This window comes from Botrytis byssoidea, assembly GCF_014898295.1.
Source record: "Botrytis byssoidea strain MUCL 94 chromosome Unknown BBYS_010, whole genome shotgun sequence".
Lineage (NCBI taxonomy): Eukaryota > Fungi > Ascomycota > Leotiomycetes > Helotiales > Sclerotiniaceae > Botrytis > Botrytis byssoidea.
In genome coordinates this window covers 6,518-34,413 of record NW_024065851.1, presented here as the reverse complement: position 1 = coordinate 34,413, position 27,896 = coordinate 6,518, and the positions used below count along the sequence as shown (strand labels likewise).

The window sequence follows — 27,896 nt, the reverse complement described above, 5'->3', positions numbered from 1 at the left end:
TTAAGGTTGGGAACCCCAACTAACCTTAATTTTCGTAATCTAACTTTAATGGGCACCAAGCTGCGCAACTTCAATCCCCTGAATTGATAAGAGTCCTCATATGACATGTTTTGTAAAAGTCAGTTGGTTATACTTTCAAAATTTACTTCCCAAGAAACGTTTACCATGATTTTAACTTCAAATGACATTTAGACAATTATTCTGGAATCTCGTGTGGACAAGTGCGCAAGATTACTGCTTCGGCTCAATACAATTGTTGGAATTTCGTTAGCTATGAATACAAAAGAACCCAACAACAATTAATGAATCTGCATGGCAGTATCCCGACAATTAAATATTCCAACAGGAGGATTCTTTTATTTACTTCATAGTCACGAATGGAGTCACTAGACCAATCGATCTTATTCCCCGAGTAATTCTAGACCAGGGTCTTTTCGAGTGACATCTAGGTCGCAGAAAATGAGACCGCTGATATACGTGTCGTATACGAATATTGTGGAAACTATCTTTCCAAGAGATATCTAGAATTTTCGATCATTTCCAGTGTTGGTATCTTATCCAAATCCGGAAGGAAGAAACAAAACAAAACTCTATAAGTACAACATGTGAGAGTTTCATACATACCAAGCTTCCCCCTTGTCCTCCCTTTTCTTATCCCTGCATTGGATTTGAATGTTTTCTTAAACGGTTATGATGATGGCCTAAAACAAGGATTTTCGGAGCTTAATTGATACCGGCGGCAAACCTGATCTCCGGAACAAATGCACCAATCGTAGAATTTATTTCTTTGGTGGATCTAATAGACCAAGAACACCGCCTTCGCTTGTCCATGTTCACAAGAACGATAGGCGGATTGATAGGCCCATAAAATTAGACGCATGTCCCCCAAAAACGTGGTGATCATATGAAACGACTGGATAAGCGAACTGCAACCGCTTGGTACCTATTTCCTCATTTTACGGCACGGTTCAGTTCATTCATTTCTTAATATATAAAACTTTTGGTTGGGTCAGAAACGGAGACAGCCTTATGGTGGATCTCGGGTGGATTGTGACAAGCGCGAGTGGGGTGACCCAGGTGGTAGGCAGATCTTAAATCTCTAGGCGCTGGCCATGGGGTACTAGAATATCGTGTTTAGTAGGATTTCGTGATTTGGTTGTACGGAGTTTTCGGGTCTTGATATATGTATCCGGTCGTCCTCCTGCTGGAAAGTTAAATTTTATACCACACAATCATTCTTCGCGTATTATAACTTTATTGTTTAATAAATTAACTCATACTATCCTTAACGATTTCACTTCATTACATCATTACGACTTTGAGAATATTACAACGGTTTCATTCTCAGAATTTATCTCTCTCTCTCTCTCTCTCACAATATATACCAACACGAATTTACAATCCACGAAAACATTTTTCTACACTTTGAGAAACATTCATCATCTATTCTCAAGCAATCTATACTTGGTCAGGATTTCATTCAATCAATCATTCGCAACTTCTACACTTGTAAGTTTGTTCCTGGCAAGATATTATCTTGACAAAGACTAATAAACAGTAGTAAATCATGTCTTCATCAAATTCACAAATGGCCGGCGGACCAATCATCTCGATATCAGACATGGATAACTTTATGAAGCTCGGAGAATTAGCACAAAGCACACGAAGTCAAAGACCAATAAAAAAGACATCATCAATGGATTTCGACCTTCTTCGAGCATCTGGTGATGCAGCACGTCAAAGAAGAGGAAGTAATGCTTCCGAAGCATCATCGACTTGTGACGCACCCACATACACTCCAAGATCATCCAGTCTCCCAAGCGCTAGATCTACACCTTGTGCAAGTCCTTTGTTACAACCTATGGGTACATACGAATCAGGATATGACTTTATGGTACCAGTTCATCCACCAACACCATGGAAGAATACCTCTCGCCCAACATCAAGATTTGATGGGGACTGTTTTGGGAGAGATAGAGATTCATTTACGGGATTGGATATCAATATTGGATCGCCATTTGAAATTCATTCTCCCTTTGAAATTGGTATGGCTTCGGAATTAAGAATTGTGGATGCGCATGGTTATTGAATAGAATAGAGCGGTAGAAATGGATTATGAAAGGGGTATTATGATGGCGATATGGAAATGATACCAAATGAAAATTATTCTCTTCTCGATCTTTATTATTACCTGGCTTGATGGGTTGACAGTGACATGAGAACTACATAGTGATCTGTTGAAACATGTCTTCTCTCCAAACGGAGTATAGGATGTAGTAAATGCACAGGAAGATCTCTAACTCGCTCTATCCTCGTTCCCTATAGTCTCGCACGTGGGAAGGTATTTCTGCCCCATCAATTTCGGGCAGATCATCCAACATCACGTCAATAGAACAGCCATCGATTCTCCATTTTCAGATCTACAATAATTGGTATTCTCCCCAGATTACTAATGCACGACACTTGTACGGGCATATTAAGATCTACACACAGTAGGTAAGGTACAAGGCTTCCAATTAAAATTTTGGTAGCCAAGATAAGATGTGATTTCACACATGTTTTGCCCCACCCTGGCGGTTACATTCAAATGATGTAAAAAACCATAAATCGTCTTCGAGAACTACTCAGCCACGTGTCAGCCTCGTTTTACACCTGTCTATCATTTTAATGCACGAAGTATAAAACACTTGTACTTTATAGTAATTGGGGCCTGATTGGGGGCCTGTTAGGGTAGATATTGCTGGATGGTTCGCATAGCTGTGTATAAAGTTTATGAATATTAATAAATAACCTTAGGAAATAATGATCTTCTTGGGGTCCACTGCTCTCCGTGTTTGTCATAAATCAGGTATAATATTGGGTTGAGCTGAAAACATCTTGTGATTACGTATCTGTATCGTGTTGGGCTCTTGGTGCGGGCGATGATAGATACCGGTAGGTAGGTAGATACTTTGTAAAGGGATGCGAATGTGGACAGGAGATTGATAAGGTTTGAATGGGCTTTGACGTTCTTCACGTCATATTCACCGCTATTGACGAATAGTGACTAAGCATATTTGATGTCCACCTGGCACCTGGGCAGGTCTTGAACCACAACGGACTACTTATCACGTCAATAGGTGTGATCTAGATTCTTCAGATCATAGTACCTATCTATCTATCATATACATGTTGACTATTTAGATGGAACCCCTCTTTCCTGTTTTGGCCTGAGAACCTCTTGGACTTCTATTCTTTCCTCCCCTTGTGTATCATTATGGGTTTAAATACAATAGCTATGTTCATGCGAATCTACATATTTGAACTTTGTTCAAAAGTTTTCATAGATGTAAGCCCTCATACATGTGTTGATCACGAATTACTAGGCAACATCTTCCTTCGTTTTCCACTTCAATTAATTCAATCGTTAATTGAACATATTTTCTCCTAGAGCGAAGCGAAGAAGCCTCCACGGCAGTGGCCTAGCGGAGCATCATTTACTAGAAGTTTAGGGTCTATTGGCCCGTACGATCCTGAGTTCTGAATCTTCATTTTCACACCTACATACAGGAAAATGGTTTAAATATCCCAAATAGTTGATGTTGTAGATGCCACAACGCCTTTGTGAACAAACTGAAATGAAATAAAGTATACATAACATCAGTATATTCATATGAAAATCTATTCTGATGTCCATCACTTTGTGAGTAAGGTCTTCCATATGAAGGACCTCCTTTAGTGAGAGACTACCGTACCGGTGTCTAGTATTCGTTAAATGATAGGGGTTGTTTTTGACATGCAAATTTGAAGTGGGCACTTGGTAAAATGTGGCTTTCCCAGAAATAGGTAATTTTAGCTTGGCAAAGCTTGTCTTGTTTATTCATGCACTCGAGTACACCAAAAATTAATTATCAGATGAACCATCGATGCATTGTTTACTCTCAACAAGTGAATTATCAACATCTTCATTCTATCTGTATTTACTTGCTTTTCTTGCACTTTTTGTTTTCAATTCTTGTTATTCATTAAATCTTTATTTTGATACCCCTATTGTAACGCGATATTAGTTTTATAGAAAAATAGAGGGCTGGAGATTGAATCGCGAATTCGTCCGATTTTGAGGAAAGGAGTTTGATCAATCCAGGAATTGAAACAACAAGATTTTGCCACGTCGCATACAAATGATCTCGAAAAGGAAGAATGTATGAACCAGAAATAAGAGATTTTTCACCTGGGGGTATAGAATTACCATCAAGAACTGTGGGATTTGAATCGGAGCCATTTCCTAGACTGAGCCGTGAGTTTCTTTCGCAACTTGAACCAATCAATATATCTGTGCGACAACGGCATATATCATTCTCCTCACTCTGAGAACTTTCGCACACATTCTCATGTCTCCCGATGGATATCATCTTTATGTGCACATTCTCAATAATCTGCTTATTCTCAATTTGTAGATGAACTCGAGCCTACAATGTCTACTCAATCTGCCCCAGATTCTTTGGCGGGACAATCACCAGTTCGACGTCGCGCAACCCGTTCACGAACCAATACCTTTCCCACTGTTGATGTTTCACCAAGTCAACCAGAATGGCATCCAGGACAAGAACCTGGTTTAGATCCATCAAAACCTTATGGTGGTCGAACTGCTAGCTTCAACCTACACGAGGATTGTCAAATAACTCTTGTGGACTTCAGTCAGGAGAAAATAGTCAAAAGAGAATTTAATAATGATGAGTTTGTTCGATTTATGGACATGGAACAAGAGGAGTGGATTAAATGTCGATGGGTCAATGTTAATGGACTAAGTTGGGATGTAATACAAGCCATTGGCAAGAAGAAGAAATTACACAGATTGGCAATTGAAGATATGGTCAATCTCAATAATAGGACAAAGGCAGATTGGTATGTTGTACAGTACATTCTCATGGTCGAAGACTAACGATTTATAGGTATACTGACCATACTTATGTCGTTTTGACATTGCAAAAACTCGTCCATTTACATCCAGATAAAGATAGCGATTCGGAAAACGATAGCGACGACGAACAAGATATAACACTGGAGGCTCCAAGGAAAAGGAAACGAGGACCATTCCGTAAAGCATTATATAAATTCATGAAACGGAGGAATTCCAATGTTACACCCATCGATGCGCTAGCAGGCGGTGTTCATGATACAAGTAAGGAATATATCACTGGACATACGGATGGTGTACAATCCTCCCCAGTGCAAAAATTAAGGACTTTACAAAGATATCATGGAGGACCAAACCAAGAAAGAGCGGCACACATGGAGAAAATTTCTCCTTTGACACAAAAGAAGTTGGCTGTTAGTGCTGAGCAGGTCTCAATATTCTTGACTGCCGGTTAGTAGTCTTCTTAATTTGCCGAGTTTGATCTAATATATCATAGATAATACCGTCATTTCCTTCTTCGAAAATTCCGCAGATGATATTGAAGAACCTATCCTTCACAGATTAAGTAATTCTGATACAATACTTCGCAAATCATGTGATGCATCAATGGTAATGCAGGCCGTTATCGATGCCGTCATTGATCTTGCTATACCTGTTACTTCCGCCTATCAGGACATTATTGGTTCATTAGAGCTTGATGTCTTAACAAATCCGAATATTAAACATACAACATCATTATACGTCGTTACTAGCGAAATAACTACATTGCGCAACTTCATCAATCCAATTGCTAACCTCATCAATTCCCTTCGGGATCATAAAAATGTTGGACAAAGAGGTGATGTACAAAAGGCAGCATCTGCTGTTAAGATTAGTCAAATGGCACAAACTTATCTTGGAGATGTTGAAGATCATATCGTATTAATTACTGAATCTTTGGATCAACTTCGACGAAACGCTGATGGAATGATTGATTTAATTTTCAATACCATCTCAGCATATCAAAATGAGTCTATGAAACAACTGACAATTGTCACGATAATTTTCTTGCCGTTAAGTTTTTTGACAGGTTACTTTGGAATGAATTTCACCGATATGCCAAGTATAGAACATAACGAGAAATATTTTTGGCAAATAGCTTTACCTGTTGCTTTTGTGGTTATTTTATTCTTAATGAGGGATATGATTGTTTGGTGGGTCAAGAGAACAATCCAGAGGAGGGGAATATCGAGGAGTAGAAAAGGAAGGGAGAGAAGAGAGAGTAGGCAGAGAGGAATGAAGGAAAAGAGGAATAGATGAATGGAAATAATACTTAATGTTTCAATGATAGATTGGTTCACCCTGGTTGGTTTGCCAATGATTCGGACTGGGGACAGACGGGGTATTTCACCTGGAGGCTTCATATGGGAGATTGAACATATTTGAGATATAGAAATGATATAGTAAAAATTGAAGCAGAACATTGCGATTCAGATGCATTCAGAATCTATGGTATAGCAATTTCCTCAATGACAATGTTTCAGTGAGAAAAATTGATTGAGCAAGGATAGAATCAAGAGTCTCCATCAACCTCCACCGGTCATCCCACTGACCTCCTTGTCGTTGATTTTCATCAGAGCATTGCTAGTGAAGTTCATTCATCGCTTCGTTAAATTATTACAATCTCATTCAACTCCTACCCCCAGCCGTCAATTTACATCTATTCCTCCATACCTAACAAGCAGGCACCGGACAAATCAAATCGTAATGAACAAATTCACTTGTATCATCCTCATACAATTGCGTCTTATCCACTCTCTCATCAAACCACAAACATTCTGTATACCGCGCATGAAAAGCAATACTTTTGCATTCTGGATATGCAGATCGACACTCGTTGATGCAGCTCGCGAGTGTGGCGTTGGGATATTGATGAATAGTTTCGGTATAATTGCCGGGAATCTCAGTAAATCCGGGAATCGCGCAGATGGGAAAGCCGACTACATAGGCTGAGTATTTGTTAGTTAATTGTGTAAGTGAGAGGAGAAAGGGAAATTTACTCTCTCCTGGTGGGGGTGGGGTAGAGAGAGTACCGGCTTGAGCTGGCGAGGAGGTCACGAGGTTTGTGAGAGTGAGGGAGGTGAGGGCGTAGAGAAAGTTTCGAAGATGCATTTTGAATTGAGTTTTTTAATGTGAAATGTTTTAGTTGCAAGGTGATTTTTCTTCTCAGTACGATATGTGGTAAGGTTAAAAATACGCACCAGCATTGGGAAAGTTCTCTGCATATATATAACGGTGCGTTCACCATTTTTTGAGAGAAAATATATCCTCAGCCGACCGCAGCGGCACTTTGCATTAGTCCTCCGTCATAAACATAAAAAACGTACCAGTTTTCTAAACCCTTACCTGAAAGAGTAGAGTTTCTCGTGTTCTAGTAGCAAATGGATCTTCATTCGTTCATGGAATCATACGTTGCACATTCTAAAAGTTGATACCAGTCCGATCTACACATATTGTGTAACTCAGATATTGTACAGAGCCGTTTTCTCGTATCGTGTACTCAATTCTGTGCTCTTTGAGCCATTGATGTAATTTATGGTGTTGGTATGTGAAATTCTCCTTACATTAAGGTTACCCCGCTGTAGATCTTTTTTAATGACGTTGTAGAATTGACATGATGTCTTAGTTCATTTCTAGTCTGATTAGGTGCGAACGTCAAAAACTTAATGCTAGAAAGTTTCTGTAATTATAATCATATTATTTCATTTCACAATTGGTCACGTTTATAGATATTTTTGTACTGTTTGTTGGATATAAAGATTGAATTATCTGAATGTACTTGCACTTACCTGATGAGAAACTCGTGACGTCTAGCATCACGTTTCTTACTTACCATTCCAAGTCCTCTCCATCTGAGCGCTAAATATCAGCATTTATCGCACATGGTAAGGAAATCCCTCAAGATCACCGCGAGCACTACCAGACTCCGAACCAACATTCTTAACACTTTCTCTTCTTCTCTCCGACATAACTACTGGTTCCATTCTTCTCAATGGCCAATCAGAAGGTCTTCTTGTCAAAACCGCTTCTGGGTATCTCAAAGGCCAATCATTCATCTCGATATCGGATTCATGTTTTGGTTGTTGATGTTGTCCTTGTTCCTGTTGTGCAGGGAATGGCCAGTTCATTGATGTACGGTTTTTTTGAGCTGCGATGCGTCGACGCTCAAATCTGATGCCCATGTAGCTGGGAACGAAGATCATGAAGACAACAACGAAGATAATAACGATTAGAGAAGCGACAACTGTTGTAACAGCGTTCATTCCGGACATATTTTCGGTAATTTGAGAGTTGTAGTTGGAAGTGAGGATCTAGAATGGTAGCTTGTGGTTAGTTGGTGAATTGTTTGGTGAGGGCTTAGTTGAATGGAGTTTGGATGGAGTGAAATGGGAATATTTGAGGTGGGGGAAAGCTATTTTTATGAACACAATTATGATTGTTGCAAAGTAGTTTTGAAACAGTGGTGAAGGGGGTTCCTTTGTGTTGAGTCGACAGCGCGAACAAAGGGGCTCGATAAGCGAGGTGGATTGTTTTCTGGACGAAAGAATCTCGTAGGTACTAGGTTAGCATACGCCCTTTCCTAGAATTTTTTTCTGTTATTTGGTGTGTTACGACTCATATGGACGTATATACACGTGATATCCGAACCCTACGATCAGTGTGGTTGAGGTGGACCTGTCAGTAATTGTGTTGCAGAAATTATGTGCAATTGTTGGATCGATTTGATCCACATGACAGAAGTCGTAGAACTTTCATAGAAGGAACCTGTGTCAAGATCGATGTCTGATGAGGTAAGTATCCGGAGATAGAAAAATGTAATAAGACTGGTTACGAGGCATAACTTTTTGTACACCAAAAACAAGGAAGAGCGATGAAGCTGGAATCAAGCGGATTTTTCCAAATTAGTAGAAAAGAAGCTATATACTAATCCTAGCTTGACTGACATTTGATACCGAGACGCATTTGGTATTGTTGTTGAGTAGCAAAGCAAAAATTGATGATAGCCAGAAATCTGAAGACTAGACTGCTTGAATTCTAGACACTGACGAGTGTATATTGAGAGCTTGATGATGGACTAGCAAATTCTGGAAGAATTAAACAAGTAGCATGAAAGAAAAGCATTGTCTTGAATTCACCCCAATCGTTTTGCTTTCCATATAGCCTATTCATGAATTTGAGTGGAGGAAGAAAATTGACATGGTGATTTTTGGTTGACCTTTATTTTATTCTCCATTCATCAAACTCCAACTCCAAATGCTCTTTCAATCTAGTAAATTTATTTCCAAATTGCATACCACATCTCCAACATTTCAAATTATCTTCTAGCCATGCTTTACCTTGTCCTTTCCTATCAAGAGCTTCTTGTCTCTCCTCAGACAAAGGAAACTCTGATAAATTGACGAAGAATGGTGTAGCAAATGAATTATAATGCTTTCGCTTCTTCAGACATGAAGAATAACGATCCACGGAAAGAACATGAATATGAAGATGATCCATAGATGGATGCATATGTATTCCAATCATAACATCTTTTTCCCAATTCCTACCTTCTGGCATCTCAGCATCATCATCTAGATTGAATTCTCCGTTGAGTATTTTTTGCCTCTGCAAATCTTCTGCAGATTCCGGTCCATACTTTCGACGTAACTCTGATGCGACTATTCCCTTCAACTTTTCTGCTTCCGGTCTCACCATTTCGAGGAATTCGGGGTTGGATAACGCGATTTTTGGGTGCATGCTATTCCATTTCTCCTCTCGTGGAATTAGAAGGGCATGAACCGAAGATTTAGGGTAAAGGTCATGAATCGCTACAAATGAAGAGTTGTGATAGATCATGCGTGATGCAGGGTGTGATGAGGGGTCTGATAGATAAACTCCGAGGCCCGCTCGACCAAAATGGAAAGGATTCGAATTCGCAATCTTTTTGGGAGGGGGGGAGGATGTTGGAGAAGAATTAGGGCGTTTGGATCGCGAACTTGACATTATTTGGGTAACTATAAAAGTCTTGTTAGTATTTTACATAGCGGGAGTAAAAGAACGAATGGTGTTACAGTACATGCGTTTGGTTTAGGAGACTTTTTATTAGATAAGGAAGACGCTTGAGATGTACCATTAGTATCGTCTTCGATTTTTGAAGTCATAATCACGATAGAGCTGCGTATTGGTAAGACTCCAGATATCAACCTTAAATATACCCTCGTCAATACCCAATTTGTAAAAGAGAGTGGTAGAATAGTACCTACGCAACGGTACTTTAATTAATGTTCACTCGGTGATGACTACTAATTGGATTCAAATTCCGTACCCAGTCTCGCCAGTCAGGTACCAGGTAGTTAACAAGGCTGAGCTTCAAAGTTCCACCAGAATGACGCACATACATTTCAAATGCAAAAAAGTCCGAGCTTTACAATTATTTCAGCCTTGTGGGGAAAGCTTTATTTCAAACTAACATCCAAATTTAATGAACCACTAAAAGATCTCAACGCCTTCATTACTACTAAGTTTGATTTCATGGATCTGCCTGTCATCAAGACTGCAGAGACCAAATATGGTCAAGAAAGGACAATCATCGAAGGGTGGACCAAAGCCAGGTACATCTGCCGGTAAAAATAAAGCATCAACAATACCCGCTGCAGATGATAGCTTTATAGTATTCTCAAATTCGGATAAAGAGCCAAAGCAAAGAAAGCCTCCAACTCAAGGACAAGATGGACCCGATCCATTGGGCGAGGCGCCAAAGAGACCGGATGTTAAGAAATTGATTGGTGGACAATCATGGACTGGAAAGTTGCCTGTCAATTTACTTTCGGAACATTGTCAAAAGCAAAAATGGGAGAAACCAGAATATACCATGGTGAGTGTTTCAATGCTGTGGAGATTCCAGAAATGTCTATAATAATGACGGCGAAATACTAATTGTTTTCAACAATAGATCAAAACTCCGGAAGGGTTCTCCTCAATGGTAATCCTAAAGGCTAAGAATACGAAAACTCAAGAACTTGTATCGCTAGCCCCCTTCAAATTACCACCTTCGCATAAGCACCTTGCCGTCAAACCTACGGCTCTTGAAGCTAGACATTTCGCTGCCACATATGGTCTCTTTCGGGTTCTCAATATGCGAAACATTCACATGACACTTCCACCTGATTATAGAGATTTATGGAAGGGTGAGTTTGAAGTTTTGAAGAAAGAGGATATCAAGGAAGGAAAGGCATGGATGTATGAGGCGGATCCATTTGCTGCGTTGAGAGAAAGAGAAGATGCAAAAGCTGCAATGGAAAAGAAGCGGAACGAACAACAAAAGGCTAGAGAAAAGGCGATGAATACACCTGGATCAGCAGGTCCAGGAGGCGCAGGATTGGCATTACGTGGTGATGGAAGCAATGGTACAAATTCAACTGGAGGGGGATCATTACATAACAATATTCACAGAGGGTGGACTAAGGTACCCAAAATCGAGATGGGTAAACGTACGCGAACGAAAGTCGAAAGTTTAGTAAGAAAACATGCTATCTGGAACCCACACGATGTCAAGTTGTCTGACTTCCAGAAGCATTCAATTGTGAAAGAATTCAAGACTCTTGACTTCAGGCAGAGTCATATTGAAGAAGCTGTGGATATATGCAAAGATAGAGAGGAGACACTTGAATGGCTATTGATCCATGTTCCAGAGGATGATCTACCAGGATGGGCGCTGCCGGAAGGATACGTTGCTGGTATTAGTATGGCAAGTAGTGACTTAAAGCGTGAAGGTGCTATCAAGAGATTGGCTGAAGCTGGATATTCAATCGACCTTTGCAAGCAAATTTATGATATTCATAACGATGAAGGAAAAACTTCTGAGGCTTTACAACACATACTCTTATCGAGTGGAAAAGAGGTCGAGTCTATTCCAAGCGAGGAATCCTGGGATACGGAAGATGCCAAAGAATCTTCGGAAGAAATTTGGGAAGAGGAAATGACTGGTCTTCAGTCGGTTTTTGGCGAGAAATATTCACGTCCATCAAAAGATGTTTGCAGAATTAAAATCAAACCATCAAAGCGTGGAACGAATCTTCCTGTCGAACCTATTATCCAATTTCGTCGATCCTCTGAGTATCCAGAAAAGGTTCCGGTCATATCCGTTCACGTTCAATTGCCGGCATATATTCGTTTGAGCATTATGAAGCAGGCATTGAAATTTGCCATGGATAGTTTGTTGGGTGAACATATGCTATTCTTCCTGATAGACTGGGTGGAACAAAATCTTTATAGTATCATTGAAAGACCCGGAAAGCTTAGCGATGTTTCAGCCGCTGCATCGATAGTCAGTGAAGTTCAGCCAGTTCGTCGGAGAAGACAGAATATCTCAAGACATCCTAGAGCGATTAAATGGATTGCCAACATTAAAAGTCAGGATGAATGGAAGAGTCGACAGCTCAATCCGAAATTGGAATCTATGATCAAAGGTCGAAGAACTTTACCCGCGTGGGAAATGAAGGATATTATCGTGGATACTGTGAATTCTCACCAAGTTACCATTATCTCAGGTGAAACTGGTTCTGGAAAGTCAACTCAATCGGCTCAATTTATACTGGATGACATGTATCAGCGAGCGTTTGGAGATTGTGCGAAAATTATTTGTACGCAACCTAGACGTATTTCTGCCTTGGGATTGGCGGATCGTGTTAGTGATGAGAGATGTTCTGCCGTTGGTCAAGAGGTTGGATACATTATTCGGGGAGAGTCAAAAGCATCACCGAATACCAAGATTACCTTTGTGACTACAGGTGTACTTCTAAGGCGGTTACAAACATCTGGAGGAAGTAGTGATGATGTAGTGGCGTCTCTTGCAGATGTTAGTCATGTTATCATCGATGAAGTTCATGAGAGGTCTTTGGATACAGATTTCTTACTTGTTTTGTTACGGGACGTTCTTCGCCAACGAAAAGATTTGAAATTAATCTTGATGAGTGCCACTTTGGATGCTGGCATTTTCGAAGATTATTTCAAGAGTGGTGGAAAAGTTGGTAGAGTCGAGATCAGTGGTCGCACATACCCAGTGGAAGACTACTATCTTGACGATGTTATTCGAATGACTAATTTTAATCCAGGATTTGGTAGTAAGTACCAGGAAGACAATCAGGAAACATCTGGTATGGATCAAGACGTCGCAGCTGCTATTCAAAGTATTGGCATGAGAATCAATTATGATTTAATCAGTCAAACTGTCAAAGAGATTAATGCTGAATTGACTCATCTGAAACAAGATGGTGGAATTCTCATCTTTATGCCAGGTCTGGTTGAAATCACTCGAACCCTGGATTACTTGAAGAACATACCGAATTTACATGCTCTACCATTACACGCATCTCTGCAATCATCAGATCAAAGAAAAGTATTTCCACATGCTCCGTATGGCAAACGTAAAGTCATCGTTGCCACAAATGTTGCCGAAACTTCAATCACAATCGATGATATTGTTGCAGTCATAGATACTGGTCGTGTTAAGGAGACTAGTTATGATCCTCAAAATAATATGCGCAAATTGGAAGAAGTATGGGCTTCACGTGCTGCATGTAAGCAAAGAAGAGGTAGAGCAGGTCGTGTTCAAGCAGGAAAATGTTACAAGTTATACACACGAAATGCCGAGGCGTCGAAGATGATGGAGAGGCCTGAACCTGAGATTAGACGAGTACCATTGGAACAATTATGTTTATCTGTACGAGCTATGGGAATTAAAGAGGTTGGATCATTCTTAGCAAGTGCCATTACTCCTCCTGAGAGTATTGCTGTTGACGGTGCTATGGATTTATTGGGAAGAATGGGTGCCCTTGATGGAGATGATCTTACTGCTTTAGGTCGTCATCTTTCAATGATTCCTGCTGACCTTCGTTGCGGTAAACTAATGGTTTACGGAGCTATGTTTGGTTGTTTGGATGCTGCTGTCACAATCGCAGCTATCTTGACCGTCAAATCGCCTTTTGTATCACCGCAGGATAGAAGGGAAGAGTCGAAATCTGCAAGGGCAAAGTTCGCTAAGAATCAGGGTGATTTAATTGGCGATCTCCGAGCTTTCGAAGAATGGTTCGAGATGATTAACAATAGAAAGTATGTTATTCTAATCCCGATATCAATATTTGACACTAATTTTCAATAGTTATCGACAAGGAGAAATTCGAAATTGGTGCAACGATAATTTCCTCTCATATCAAACACTCAATGATATATCCTCAAATCGAACTCAATATCTTACGTCACTACGTGAAATAGGTTTCATCCCATCATCATCTATTCTTCCTCCAGCTTTATCGGCTAAATCATCAAACAATGCTCTCATTCGATCCCTTTGCGCAGGAGCTTTTAATCCTCAACTTGCACGTATCGATTTCCCAGATAAAAAATTTGCGGCCTCTGTCTCTGGTGCTGTGGAATTGGATCCGGAAGCAAAGACAATCAAATATTTCAATCAAGAAAACGGACGTGTTTTTGTTCATCCAAGTAGTACAATCTTTGATGCACAAACATTCCCTGGTAACAGCAAATATATGAGTTATTTCAATAAGATGGCGACGAGTAAAGTATTTATTAGAGATCTTACACCTTTTAACGCATATACGGCACTTTTATTCTCTGGACCAATCACATTAGATACATTGGGTAGAGGTCTTTTGGTAGATGGTTGGTTACGACTGAGGGGTTGGGCACGTATCGGTGTTTTAGTCAGTAGATTGAGAGGAATGTTGGATGATGTTTTGGCAAAGAAGATTGATGAGCCTGGAATGGATTTGTCCGGGAATGAGGTAGTGGAAGTTGTATTGAAGCTAGTAGAGTTGGATGGAATGGATCAGTAATTGTTAAGAAAATGGTATCGCCGCCTGGTTTTCGAGTAGAACTAGGTTAAGGGGAGTTCTAGAAATATACGCTAGATTGGCAGTCAATTAATTAGTTCAGACTACATAGATTCAAAACAACCAAGATGTAAGATTTTACAATTATCACTCGGAATTTTATTAGGAAATAGACCTCCAATATCACCGCGCATGGTTCATGGTGCTGAAAAGGGAGAGCCAATAATTTGGAAGATACATATCTTGCGCATTGTCTAGATAGTTTTATAGCACAATAAACAGCTTATCAACCTTCAACTCAGAGCGGGGAGTGAGTAGCTGGTGGATGCAATCAGCCTCGGTTGGCGAAATGTAAAGTAATCAACTATATCACGTGATACCAAAATCCTGTACTTCTTTCCGTGAGAACCATGGTTGACGCCCCATTTCTAGGAACTCTTGAGATTGTTGTAATGGATATCATTGATGAAAGATAAATAAAGAGGCTATTTTCCACTATGAGTGAATATCATTCAAAGGCGACTCTTTCTTAAGTTGTACCAACAAATACAATCAGTAATCATTTGAATAGTGATCGTGACTACTACTAGTATTTAACTTACTAGTATGCCCTGAAACTTAAAAGCGACCCAAGTTTCAATCAGTCCTCTTCCGAAATCTGGATTCTGAACATTTAAAACTCTCTTCATCTAGAACTCTCTTTTGTCTCATTCCTATTTCCATCATGGCTCACAAAAGTTCAATAACTTTCTTTACTTATTCTGTAACTCGGAAAACTTCACACACCTCTCTAGCATTTGAGACTGTTATGTCCAATCTCTATGCTTCAATTGGGAAACCTACAGATTTAAAATGGCTAGCAATCGCCGCAAATATCACATCATATGACGAAACCAACAAGGAGAAATTCATTGAAGGAGTTGAGGCGGCCGTTGGACCTCAAGGATTTATGATTTTTGGTGTATGTTTGCCCCAATCGTTTCTATCTGCTGCTACTGGCTTGTGACGGCGAAGAAAACCCTGAAAGCATACTGTCGGGACATTGATCATGTGATCCAAGAGGGCACTGTATTAGCTAGCGTCGCGCTATCGCTTCCCTATATTTAGTACTAGCTTCCCATAGATAATAATGATGAAGAACAATACAACCACCATGGCACTAAGTACTTATATTTATCAACCAAGTTGATACCAACACATACCTGTGAAGAGGAAATGACGCTGACTGACAATTAAAAGGAATTCAATCATGGTTCCTGGCTCCCACTCTTCAATATCAATTCCAATCCACAGCTCGGTCTAAAACGTATCATACTCGGGAATCCACTGATAGCTCTTACGATGCTCTCTCAATCTAGTAAATCTCTCGACGCAGGATTATTTGTACCTGTGGAGGTTCTAGTCCGTCAATTATCAGGTGAAGAGGGAACGGAAATCACGTGGCAAGTACCTAGTACTTTAATTGGTGCCATAGATAGAGGAAATAATGGATTATTGACTGCAGCGCAAGCTTTAGATGGTAAATTGGAAGAGTTGATTACTTTCATTGGTAGCGGTGTAGAAGAGTGAGGATGGATTGATTAATATGACTGATGGAGATACGGTACAATGGGAAATGAAATAAATGTTGTCATCAAAATTCCAATAGTCACAATTTTCAACACGAAACGAAACCTTCACTTACATAAACCAAGAGACATATACACATGAGATTTTTGGCTTGCTAAACAATAAGGAGTTGGCCGCTAAACCAAACAAATCATTCTGGATCACTTGCACACAGCCCGGCCAAAAAAATCATAATTAGAGGCACATGAAATTTTATCTTCATTTCCATTCGTTACGCTTGATAACATAACCTTAACCTTCCTCAAGTCTGGGAAAGGGTCCAAAAGGTCAAATCTAGATATACATACACCAACCCCAGCTATGCAAACAAGTCCAGTATGAAGTGCTGGTGTCCTACACGATATTATAATGTAGGAAAATACATGCGGCCAAAACCTTCTATCGGTTGGACGGAAAGAGTAGAGTTTGTGTAATTTGTTGGAGGGGTCGACCAACATGAGGTATTATATTTTAGCAATGTGAAGTAGAGAAATTATGCGACAGCTGGGAACCCGGTTTGACCGGATTCAGATGGTGGGGGAGGTGGAGGTAGCTATTAAAAGTTAATATGGGAATGGACGGAAATGGGCAAAGAAAATGTGTACCTCTAATTTCGTATTCCCTGCCATCATTCTTTGGAACCCAATTCCAACACCTTCAATAACACCCAAGAGAACCGCACATCCTATCGCTGAGTTTCTTGCAGCTTTTGCACCACCACGAATTGCTAAAGCACCACCAGTAAAGAATCCAGCAATAACTATCTCGGTGTCAGTATTTCGTTCGAATCGCTGCAATGCACCCGCTCAACAATCTGCCAGCGAAGGTTCCAAGCTAAAATCTTCGGAAGAACATACTAGCATTATAAGGGTCCTCCTTTTTCCTCAATCCTTTAACAGCGCAATCGAAAGTCGAGAAGAGCCCACCCCAAACACCGAAGTTTCCTCCTAGTACAGGAGCTCGTGCCTTTATGGCTGTGAGTGCGCCAATCCTTCTTTCGCCATAAGGTGAGTTTCGAAAGCCTTTAACACCGTGCCATACTGCACCTCCGATTGCCTGAAAACAACTTGATCAGTATGTCTTTTTTTATGACATCTATACTTGAGAAATCCGCGGAATTCGATGTATTTCTCGGGAGAGTAGAAAGAATGGTGCAAGTACGTACACCCATACAAAAGGCTCCTCCGAAATCGTTCAAGGCCACCCAAGGACATGGGTCTCGTGTGTGATCCATTTTGTATATTCTTTAGTTGAGAGGACTTGTTATTTTTTTCTTCCCGCTCGATGACCCGTCTAGAAAAATCGTGAAGTCTTGAGATTGTGGCAGATGAGCGTTGGATTCGAAGTATGAGCACCGATAGATTGAGATGATTGCGACTGGTCGGAGTTATAAATGGTCGTTACTGGTTGATTATTGTTCAACCTTTTTTTTTCTTCAATCGATGGCGATATGATGGTGAATTGATAAAATTCCTAGCGCTGAAAATGGAATCGGTCGGTGTCCGGTAGAATGATATTCCGTAGCCCGTGATCTCATAATCCAAAATTCTTTGGGCACTACAACCTCTCATCTACATTTATGAGCCCGGCTGTTACATTCATTCCATCAGATAATAAGAAAAACGATGGGTGGCAAAAGTCATTTCATTTGAACCTGAAATCTGATTTAATCTCAGTCGTTGCTCACTTCGAAGTATTTGTGCTTCCACCTTCACTTCTACCAAATCAACCCTCATACAAATGATACATTTTTGGCAACCTCTTTCTTCAATCAAAAACTGGACCGGTACTAATTCTTACCAGCAGAAGATTATTCCTTGATGATATCAGTGATTTTGTCATGAGACCTTTTCACTTGATAGTCTCCAAGTGCTGGCTGCTAAAAAGGCTCTTGGTGAACATGGAGGTACCAATGTATCTCAAACCCCCAATAGATCCTCTGAAAGGAGATTTGTTGCATGTTTATTGTGGTAATCAAACGAGGGACTGCAATGCAATACAAAGAGTAGATGCGATTGTTTCGTTTTTGATTTGAATATGGGAACTTTCAACATTTCCCAACGCATCCTTTGATGACAAGAATACTATCTTGGGGTTTCGAGTGTAGTATTGCTGGACACAAATTACCTGGATTTACTGGGGATTCCTTGTGTATGGTAGAAATTTACAAATATTACACAAAAAGAACCCATCATTCAACGGAGTCATGAAGGTATAGGATTCGTCGCTTTTTACTCAGACTTACGGCTTCATATGTTTGCTGGAGTGAAAAGGCTCGAAGTATATATGCTTCAACCATTCCTCGATTAAAAAGACGATTGCCATGCTAATTCATGTACTTCGACATCTAATCAGAGTCGATTGGCTGATCTGACTTCAAAACACTTCGCTTAATAAAACCCCCACTATTAACCGAGGCCTTGCTGTTATGGCCCAGGGTTCAGCACTTATTCCGGTGGAGTGGGCTCTAACCAACATGATTACCCGCCTTCCGTGGACCCGGATCAAGATTCCATACGCATTCTAGCAAAGGCGACATCTCTATAATGTTGCTATAGATGTGATTGCAACTCAGTTTGTGGAAAGCAACCGCTCTATCACCTGTGGACTGTTCTCCCACCAAAGTGCTCCTGACGAAGTTGAGCCCAGTCAAATCCAATTAAACAAGAAGTATCATTTCACTATCATCATAAGTTTGAAAGTTATGAGCGTACAGAAACCACTTAATCCTCATGGGGTATCTAGAATCTGGTCCTGGTCCACAAATCCATGGAAATCATCGATAGCTACTTACACGCCTTGGCGGTCTATGCTAAACTTCACGACAAAATCTAAAATCCATTTGTTGATGCGAAATTTGTCGCGGGGCTCATGTTGTCATCGAACACTGACCGGGTATTTCTGTTACTAGCAAGAGCGGATGACAGTACTGAGTTAGTGTCACATCGATTTTGAGAGGTGAATGCTGATAGAATGAATGTGGAGATGTCGAATGTTTCAAGTGAACCTCTAGAAGTTATCAGATTTGAGGTATCGTTGCAGTTTGGCATTAGACCTTTCAATGTGTATGTTGTCTCTGCAACTCGGATTTGAAATAAACTATTGATAATTAGAGATATTGCAGTCTAACTTTTGCTGCTTTTTCGTGGGTGAGTTTGTTGTAACAAGATGTGAGGGCTTTTCGTATCAATCCTAGATCAATGCTCTAAATATATAGACGTATGTAAATATTGAAGCTCAGCTGATTCGATTATACAGTACTAGACAATTGAAATAAGTCGAAATCAAAAAACATATTAAAAATATTCATTTTTTATTCTTTTTAAATTCATATATTCTAGAAATTCTTAAATCAATTATTAAAAGATTTTAATATAATTGTTAGAAATAGACAGTAAGTTACGTATATGATATAATGTATTGAATTGTAGTATATATTCTTAGTGTATTATTGAAGTAGAATCTACACGTAAAACCTTTTATGTGTGTGGTGTACGTGCCACATCATATGTCTTATCACGTGTTTTCCAATAATAATATTATAATTTATATTATTAGAGTGAGTACAAGGTGACGACTAATACGAATATAGGTGTAGGCCTAGAATAAGACTTTTCATTGATTTCTTTAAAACCTCTTTTTGAAGTTATATATATATGAAAATTCTTTAGTATCGGAATAATATTGATTTGATACTGGTTTTATATTAATGCTTGTAATAACATCCTTCTTTTTAAATTTTCATTTTCAAAAGCTTTTCAAAATTATTCGATAATCAATTACTATTATATCGATATATTTTCGAAGTTTTATTAAATCCTATAGTAAGAATTAATTATATAATACTTATATTCTCATTTTATAAGATTCAATTTCTTTATAGTTTTCGAAAAAAGCTATATTGTAATATAAGAATATTAGGAATAATCCAATCTATAATTCGAAATTTGAAACTCTTAAAATTTTCGAAAAATTTGAAAGAAAGAAATCGATTTGATAGAATAATAATTTATATTCAATAGGATTTTGTTTTTCTTTTTTCAACTTTCAATTTCAAAAACTTATTTATTCTGAAAATATATAAAACTTATAATATTAAAACTTCAATAGTATTTCGTTATTATATAATATTCGAAATCCTAAAAATCCTAAAAATAATGAAAATTCGGAATATTATAAAAAACCTAAAAATCCAGAAAATCCAGAAAATCCGGAAAATCTTGAAATAATAAAGCTTTATTAGCTTCCTACTAAATCTCCGAAAATCTATAAAATCTATAAAATTAGAATTCGATAATAGTTCGCTAATATATAGTATTCAAAAACCTAGAAACTCTAAAAAAATAATAGAATTTTATAAATTAACTGTCACGAGAGAATTAAGCCTATATAAACCCAATTAGCCTAAGGCTATAGGTGGCGTCACTTTTAGCGTGACATTAACTAAATAAATATACTTAAAATCTGAAATCCTGAAAATTCTGAAAATAATTGAAAAATATGGAATTCTATTAGCTTCTTATTGGATTCTTAAAACCTAAAGGAAATCCTGAAAATAGTCTATTTACATTTATTATAAAATAAACGACTTTAGCAAATATTATTTTGTTTTTGATTAGGTATAAGCTATTTAATATAATATCAATTGTTTGTAATCAGCTTTAATTAGTGAATCTAATTATTTATAGAATAACTAATTAGGTCTTTTTTTATATAAAAGATTTCTGAGGTATTATAAAGGGGTTCTGTTTTTCTAATAGGATTTATAAAATAATAAGAGTACTATTAGTATCTTGCAGATATTGTTTAGAATAGAGTTCGTTTTCTCAAAAGAATCCTCTTCTTTTTTCTAATATTCTTTTCTTTTCCTTTTTATTTAATTATTTTATTTTATTTCTATTGTTTTAATAAAAATAATATAATATATATATATCTTTTGAAAGCATTCAACCTAATATGAGCGTATTATATAATCAAATCACATGATCGTCGATTATAAGCTTTCGAAAACGGACATAAATCCGAAAACAGACTACGAAATAAAGAATAAGAAAAAGAGCTTTATTTCGAAAGAATGGCCGGATTAGGAAGAGATCTGCAAAAGATTAACGAAAGCGGAAAAGCTAGATTAGTAGGAAAAAGCATAAAATAAGGCCTTTTCCTCATTGAATGTAAAATAAGAAATTGAATATCAATATATAGATTCTTTAATATCACGTGCTATACTGTTTATATAATCCATTTTAGTTGTTAAATCGAGCTAGCTTCCATATAATACTACTAGCCTATGACCTACGATAATTTCAAAAGAATACAGAAGGTATATTGCAAAAATGCCTTATAAATATTCTAAAGAATTTATATTATAAAAACATTTTCTTTTTCTTAACTTTCTTTTAATTCGATTTAAATAAAGGAAATTGAGATTATCTTAATATAAATAATATCAATTATATATTACAAGCGTATCGTAGATATATTGTAGTTTAATTGAAATGAGATCTTCGAAAGAACTATCTTTAAAGCTTTCGAAGCTATTCTCAAAAACTAGTTATTAGCTTATTCTAAAAAGATTGAATAAAAAGAATTATTAGAGTGAATATAAGGTGATAACTAATATAAATATAGGTGTAGACTTAAAATAAGACTTTTTATTGATTTCTTTAAAATCTCTTTTTGAAGCTATATATATATGAAAATTCTTTAGTATCGAAATAATATCGGCTCGATGCCGATTCTATATCGATGCTCGTAGCATATATTAATTAAAATTGAACAAATTATTTTTAAAAATTAATTTATATTAATTCAATCAATAAAAATTGATCGAATTCAAAAATTCCTCTTTATAACAATTTTATTACTTAATTTATTTTATTTTTATTTTTTTGAAAAGCTTCAATTTTAAACTATAAATTCAAGATAAAGTAAAATTTTAAGAATAATTAATATATTTCATATCAAACAATTACTAAATTTCTTTTATTAAAAAATATTTCAGATAACTTATTCAAATACTTTTAATAAATAATTATATATTATTGAAAAGGTTGAGAAATAACTATTTTAGGTATATTTTTGAGCTATGGCTTTTTTCAATTGTTGGTTACTATATTTTGAGCTATACATGAGTGATGGTATTCTCAATTCGGTACGAATGTTTCCTCAGTGTATATTTTATCTTGCTGATAATTCGATATTTTCTATCTCTACAAATTTCTGTGTTTACTATGCTATTGTGTGAAGGAATGAATCCCTCTTAGTCTCGAATTCGCTTCATGCCATGTCTTCGGCTCTGCTTAAGATGACCATCGAGTCACCAACTCTGAGGTGGTGATCCAATTTGCGACTGCTGAGTATTCCGTAGATATCTAATTTACTGAAACACTTTCATCCAAAGATTATAGGCGAGTAAAATCATCAACACGTAGGATGCTCCATCACATTTCTTGGTCTACCTTTTGATGAACAGGGAAGCCTATCTAGTAAGTAATAAAAATTAATAGAGGGCTTCCCCTAAAAAGACTTAAGTTTCTTTGAATTAGTCAAACTAAAGACGTCCTTCGACTCGATGTAGGATTGAAACTGGGTACATGCAGTAAATATTTCGTTTTATGATTTTCATAGCATTGGCCATCCACAACTTGTCGTCATCAATGTCATCATGGAGTATTATTACATAATCCACTTGCCGACATTTAGCCGGTCCTCCCACCTTCTCATGAAAACTCACCTAATAACTTCAAGGTTGTTGTGCTATTCACCACCAATAATTCTCCAAAATTAGATATACAACCGATAATTCAATTCGAAATTCACAGTGCGATACACTTAAATAGCTGGTTCCTCCTTTGCAAGCACTCTACAAAGAACTCAACAAGTCTACCTTCTTCCACTTACCCCACCAGTTCATTCATACTCAGCATGGATGAATTCGCGCAATCAAGAGGAGATGATGATCTTTTCGCCGACGAGTTCGAACCTGCATCTGAGCCTACAGTTATAGAAGAGGCACCAATTCAATCTGTTTCCAAACTCTCACCAACTGCAGAAACATATGTACATAGCAATGGCGCACAATCCTTACCTACTGGACCTTCAAATAACAACCATCATAACAACAACAAAAATCAGAGGGAACGTGGCGCGGATAGAAGACGAGGTGGAAGAGGTCGAGGTGGTGCGCCGAATAATGGTTTGAAATCATCGAGATATGCGACTCAAGAACCAGAGCCTGTCGCCATTCAACCTCAATCTGTCGAACAAGTTCCAGTTGCTGCGCCTTCGAACTCTCCTCCTCTACAATCTCCTACTGAAGCGCAACCACAAACTCAACCAAAGCCCACACCTTCCGTTCGTGGTGATCGTTCTTTAACTGGCGGTCCATCGCACAAGAAGTTGACCGAAGAAGAATTGACAGCGAAGCTCGAGCGAATGAAGATAATAAATGCAGAAAAGGCAGAATCTTTCAGAAAGAGTGAGAAAGATAGGGAAGGCTATGCTGCAAAGGAGAAAGAAGAGAAGCGCAAGAGAAAAGAGGAAATTGAAAGGGGTAAAGTAATGGAAGGCGAGAGAATGAAAAATAGAGAGAGAAAGTTAAAGGCTATGGGTGGTAGGGAATGGGATGAGGGCAAGGATGAAAAGGAGTTCGAGGATAATAAGGGAAGGAGCTCACAATATGTTAGGGGTGGTCATGGTGGAGTAATTGGAGGGAGAGGTGGTTTGGCTAGTAGTAGGTTTAACGATACCCCAGAAGATGATATGTCTGCGTACATTTATGATGAGAATAGAGGACGGGGAAATGGGCGTGGAAGAGGAAGAGGTAGGGGTAATGGTAGAGGGGGAAGAGGTGGTTCAGCACAGCAAATTCAAACTGTACCCGCGCCGGAGGATTTCCCATCATTACCACCAACCTCAGCATCCAAAAATGCGACATCAGGTGTCATTTCTCCACTGGTCGGAGCTGGCGATTGGGCTGATGAGATGGCCACCCCTATTGAACAAGAGAAGAAACTCGAAGTTTAGACCACAGCGTAATTTGGGTTGATGGAAAGCATATTGTGGTCAAGGGCGGTTAAATTTGGATTGGTAAGAAAATCAAAGTCAGGCGTTACACATTGGCTCGTCTTGGGAAAGGCTTTGAGCCGCGAATTTTGGTCATCGTCTTGGATACCACAACAGCAAGCGAATTGAATTTTTAACAATTTTGGACCGAAAGTACAGATTTGATTGCTATGATGCTATGTTGATGAATGAATCGATCCTCAATTCAAGTGAAGTAATCTAGACAGATGAAAGAGGTGCTGGTATAAAAGTAGGTATGTGGATTCATGAAATGTTGTACGCTCTCAACATCCTAGTTACTTGATCCATAACTTTATTGTAGTCAAATTGAGAAGCCTCATTTTCTAGTGGCTGTGTACATGTGTTATCTCCAAATGCTGTCGAAACATGTACGAGGGCTAGTTTGCTTCTCCAGTAGGGATGAGATGCTGTTCGAGCCTACTATCTGTTACTCGCGGTTTTTACATTCGAGGATTTTTGCCTCTTGCGAAATGCGCATCAAAAATACAACTGAAAATGATAATTAAAGTCGTCTGGATCTAGGAATGTTTCTGGAACAGTTGGCATGTCTTCTAAAAGATGGTTCTTTATCCAATCATCTAGACTATGAGCTTCACATGTCATCTTCAGTATGATTGTCCAATTCATTCACATTATCTGCTTGGTCTTTTTGATCATATATTTGATGCAACACCACCAGACCACGGCTCTCCTGATTGACTAGGTTCTACATTTTAAGCCATCGATGACTAATTACTCGAAATCTATATTCTGAAGCATTGCCTGCCCAAGCTCTCCTTGAAGCCTCATTATTCTCCGAATCCCACCGATAAATTCTTGAGTTGCGTCGCTGAGGTCCTCGAAATCATTCTCATCATTTTGTTCCTGTTCCTAAACCTATATTTCGTACTCAGCTATCCCAATATCATCATTCTACTTATGTGAATTCATAACTCTTATGACCTACTGAAAGGAACTATGACCGAGACTAGATTGACATGATGTAGAGGTATGGAAGTGAATAAAAGAGCAGAGAGAGAAACATTCTAACACAAATTCTGGAGACTTGGCTAGAGAAGTGAGGTGAATTCAGCACAAGATGAAAACTTGCTGCAGCAAAAGATTTGTAAATGTACGAGATTGAGGGCGGAAATGGTAGAGCCTTGATCTGTTGATAAACGATTTTCGATCGTCATCTGTAACGTCAATACAGACTTCTCTCAATTATATTCGACACTGAGACGGTTTGTAGTATCATGTAGTTTTGTGATTGCGTGGGTTGAACAAAAATGTTTCAAGGTACAATTGGAAGTGCTCATGGAACTTGTCGACAAAACACTTGGGAAATTGTGGTATTAGATAACCACCAGTGCTATGAACCGTAAGTCCCCACCATTCTTTATCTTCCTCCAGGCTTTGTGCGAATCCGTTAAGTTTGTTGGGAGGTATCTATCTGGCCATGGCTGCTTGCTGGAAAGCTTGCACTGATGGTAAATCTAGAAACAAAAGTGCATTGATTGGGAAAGCCAAAACCGGTGATATAATTGTGCAAAATGACCCGTTCTTCGATCGTAGTTCGTTTTTGCTTTCCTCGGGTGTGGTACAGTGAACAACAGCACTGTGAATCTGATATCATGGATGAATTGGATGTTGATGAATCCTCCGCAAGCCACCCCTCCCCTCACAGAAAGGTCACTGGCTAGGACGAAATTAATAAACTGATCAATGATCTTGAAGATCCTAACACAGAGACAAAAGGAAAAAAAGAAAGCGACAGCTACAAAAGAAGCAAGGAAAGTTGTTGGCTTGGAAACAAGTGCATTCGTTTTATATGTGATGGTATTTGAAATTGTTCATAAACACAACTCGAGGAGTATGTCAACAATGCGTGGAGTAGTAAGTCGGTGTCAAAGCCTACCTACAATGGTTGTAAGGGTAAGTATTGTAAAACACACCAAAAAGCGGCCGTGCTTTTCCCCATATATGAGGGCTTTAATTGATCAAAATATTATATTCTTTGAAAATTAATATAATAAATTTCAATATACCAAAATATTATAAAGAAATATCTAAATATATTAAGTTATACTAAAATCTTGTATATATTCTATTTGCTATAATTACTGCCTTATAATACTTTTTTGTAATTCTAAGTAATTTTATTAAATAATCTTTTAATATTATTTTCTAAATCTCTCTTATAATCTTTTTAAATATATTATAATTTATTTTATTAATAAAATAATAATTTCATATTCATTTTTTTATTTAATTTTATATGTTCTTAATAAAATTAAGATTAAAAGAAAAGAAAAGCTAATTTATCTTTTTAATCCTTTTTTTAAAAAAAACTTGAATAATAGTTTTTATAGAATAATCTAATATATTATTTTATATAAATATATAATCTAGATTCAATTTTATTTAATCATATATAATAAGTATTATATATACTTAATAAGATTCAATATTAATAAAACCTTAATCCTTTTTTCAAAATATATCTAATCCTTTACCTGATTTATCTGAAAAACAATCCCAAAACATTTATTTAGCTTTTCTATATTTTCTTTCTAATATATATATAAAATCAAAAGCTTTATTCTTTTTGTCACGGTCATGGACTAAAGGGCTCCATTAGGCATATAATAGTAAGCCCTCAGGCCTATTATGTGTCGAAAGAAGCCTATATATACATATAAATTATATAGTTTTTATAAGTTTAGAAGAATTAATAAAAAGTCTTTATATTATATTTCACTTAATTAATTTATTATTAATATCTATTTTAATAATTCTTTTTATTTTTTAATAAAATAATCCATTAATTAGTATTTATTGAAAAACTATCAATATCAATATAGTTTCTATAAGAAAAATATCTAAAGATTATGATTTGTATAATATAACCCTAAATCAATTAGATAGGAATACTAATCGATTTTTTAAGAAAATCAATATTGATATATAAGTGATTTAATTACAATAATCTTCTGATAATAAGAATCTATTATTAATTCAATAATTCCAAGAAATGAAAGGAGAAATAGCTGCTATAAGAAAAGCTCATAAAGTAATAATGAATTATCTATTATATGCAACCACCCTGGTCAATCACGATAGCCCCGCAGTTATAATGCATGCAACTCCCAGAGTTATCACCCCAACAACCTGAATCTCGCCTCGAACTCATTAAGCACGCCCGCAGGTTGGAAAACGTTGATAAATTATATCAAAATAGAGATGCTAGGGAATTACAATAAGTATGTAAATATACTCATTCCCTTTTATAATTAGATTTCCCTTTAAAGTATTTTTATATATAAAATAATATATTCATAAATATTGCTTTTTAAAATTGAGAATCAAATTAATTAATAAAAGACTTAATAATTAAATTGGAAAAGCCTTTTATTAAAATATTATATATAGATTATATCCGAAATATTGTTTACTTT

At 37.5% G+C, this 27,896-nt stretch overlaps 10 protein-coding genes across 10 annotated transcripts; 6 read left to right on the top strand and 4 right to left on the bottom strand.

The window, feature by feature from the left end:
- Positions 1–1,567: 1,567 nt before the first annotated feature.
- Positions 1,568–2,089, top strand: EAE97_005656 (uncharacterized protein; the record flags this gene model as incomplete). The annotated part of the gene is made up of 1 exon (XM_038876168.1): positions 1,568–2,089. The coding sequence occupies one exon, from the start codon at positions 1,568–1,570 to the stop codon at positions 2,087–2,089; it is 522 nt and encodes a 173-aa protein (XP_038732644.1).
- Positions 2,090–3,910: 1,821 nt separating this feature from the next.
- Positions 3,911–6,375, top strand: EAE97_005655 (uncharacterized protein). The gene is made up of 4 exons (XM_038876167.1): positions 3,911–4,276; positions 4,437–4,884; positions 4,932–5,347; positions 5,394–6,375. Exons 1-4 carry the CDS (start codon positions 4,180–4,182, stop codon positions 6,194–6,196), a joined length of 1,764 nt encoding a protein of 587 aa, XP_038732643.1. The 5' UTR covers positions 3,911–4,179; the 3' UTR covers positions 6,197–6,375.
- Positions 6,376–6,610: 235 nt separating this feature from the next.
- EAE97_005654 (uncharacterized protein) lies at positions 6,611–7,048 on the bottom strand (the record flags this gene model as incomplete). The annotated part of the gene is made up of 2 exons (XM_038876166.1): positions 6,611–6,885; positions 6,937–7,048. 2 exons carry the CDS (start codon positions 7,046–7,048, stop codon positions 6,611–6,613), a joined length of 387 nt encoding a protein of 128 aa, XP_038732642.1.
- Positions 7,049–7,809: 761 nt separating this feature from the next.
- Positions 7,810–8,208, bottom strand: EAE97_005653 (uncharacterized protein; the record flags this gene model as incomplete). Its single annotated transcript, XM_038876165.1, has 1 exon — positions 7,810–8,208. One exon carries the CDS (start codon positions 8,206–8,208, stop codon positions 7,810–7,812), a length of 399 nt encoding a protein of 132 aa, XP_038732641.1.
- Positions 8,209–9,154: 946 nt separating this feature from the next.
- On the bottom strand, positions 9,155–10,077 carry EAE97_005652 (uncharacterized protein; the record flags this gene model as incomplete). The annotated part of the gene is made up of 2 exons (XM_038876164.1): positions 9,155–9,930; positions 9,993–10,077. 2 exons carry the CDS (start codon positions 10,075–10,077, stop codon positions 9,155–9,157), a joined length of 861 nt encoding a protein of 286 aa, XP_038732640.1.
- A 407-nt stretch (positions 10,078–10,484) lies between these two features.
- On the top strand, positions 10,485–14,877 carry EAE97_005651 (uncharacterized protein; the record flags this gene model as incomplete). The annotated part of the gene is made up of 3 exons (XM_038876163.1): positions 10,485–10,790; positions 10,869–14,026; positions 14,076–14,877. The coding sequence occupies 3 exons, from the start codon at positions 10,485–10,487 to the stop codon at positions 14,767–14,769; spliced, it is 4,158 nt and encodes a 1,385-aa protein (XP_038732639.1). The 3' UTR covers positions 14,770–14,877.
- A 613-nt stretch (positions 14,878–15,490) lies between these two features.
- Positions 15,491–16,335, top strand: EAE97_005650 (uncharacterized protein; the record flags this gene model as incomplete). Its single annotated transcript, XM_038876162.1, has 2 exons — positions 15,491–15,727; positions 16,006–16,335. The coding sequence occupies 2 exons, from the start codon at positions 15,491–15,493 to the stop codon at positions 16,333–16,335; spliced, it is 567 nt and encodes a 188-aa protein (XP_038732638.1).
- A 532-nt stretch (positions 16,336–16,867) lies between these two features.
- Positions 16,868–17,608, bottom strand: EAE97_005649 (uncharacterized protein; the record flags this gene model as incomplete). Its single annotated transcript, XM_038876161.1, has 4 exons — positions 16,868–16,927; positions 16,980–17,134; positions 17,232–17,430; positions 17,540–17,608. 4 exons carry the CDS (start codon positions 17,606–17,608, stop codon positions 16,868–16,870), a joined length of 483 nt encoding a protein of 160 aa, XP_038732637.1.
- Positions 17,609–18,802: 1,194 nt separating this feature from the next.
- EAE97_005648 (uncharacterized protein) lies at positions 18,803–19,285 on the top strand (the record flags this gene model as incomplete). Its single annotated transcript, XM_038876160.1, has 2 exons — positions 18,803–18,867; positions 18,907–19,285. 2 exons carry the CDS (start codon positions 18,803–18,805, stop codon positions 19,283–19,285), a joined length of 444 nt encoding a protein of 147 aa, XP_038732636.1.
- Positions 19,286–23,298: 4,013 nt separating this feature from the next.
- EAE97_005647 (uncharacterized protein) lies at positions 23,299–24,399 on the top strand (the record flags this gene model as incomplete). The annotated part of the gene is made up of 1 exon (XM_038876159.1): positions 23,299–24,399. One exon carries the CDS (start codon positions 23,299–23,301, stop codon positions 24,397–24,399), a length of 1,101 nt encoding a protein of 366 aa, XP_038732635.1.
- Between the last annotated feature and the right edge of the window lie 3,497 nt (positions 24,400–27,896).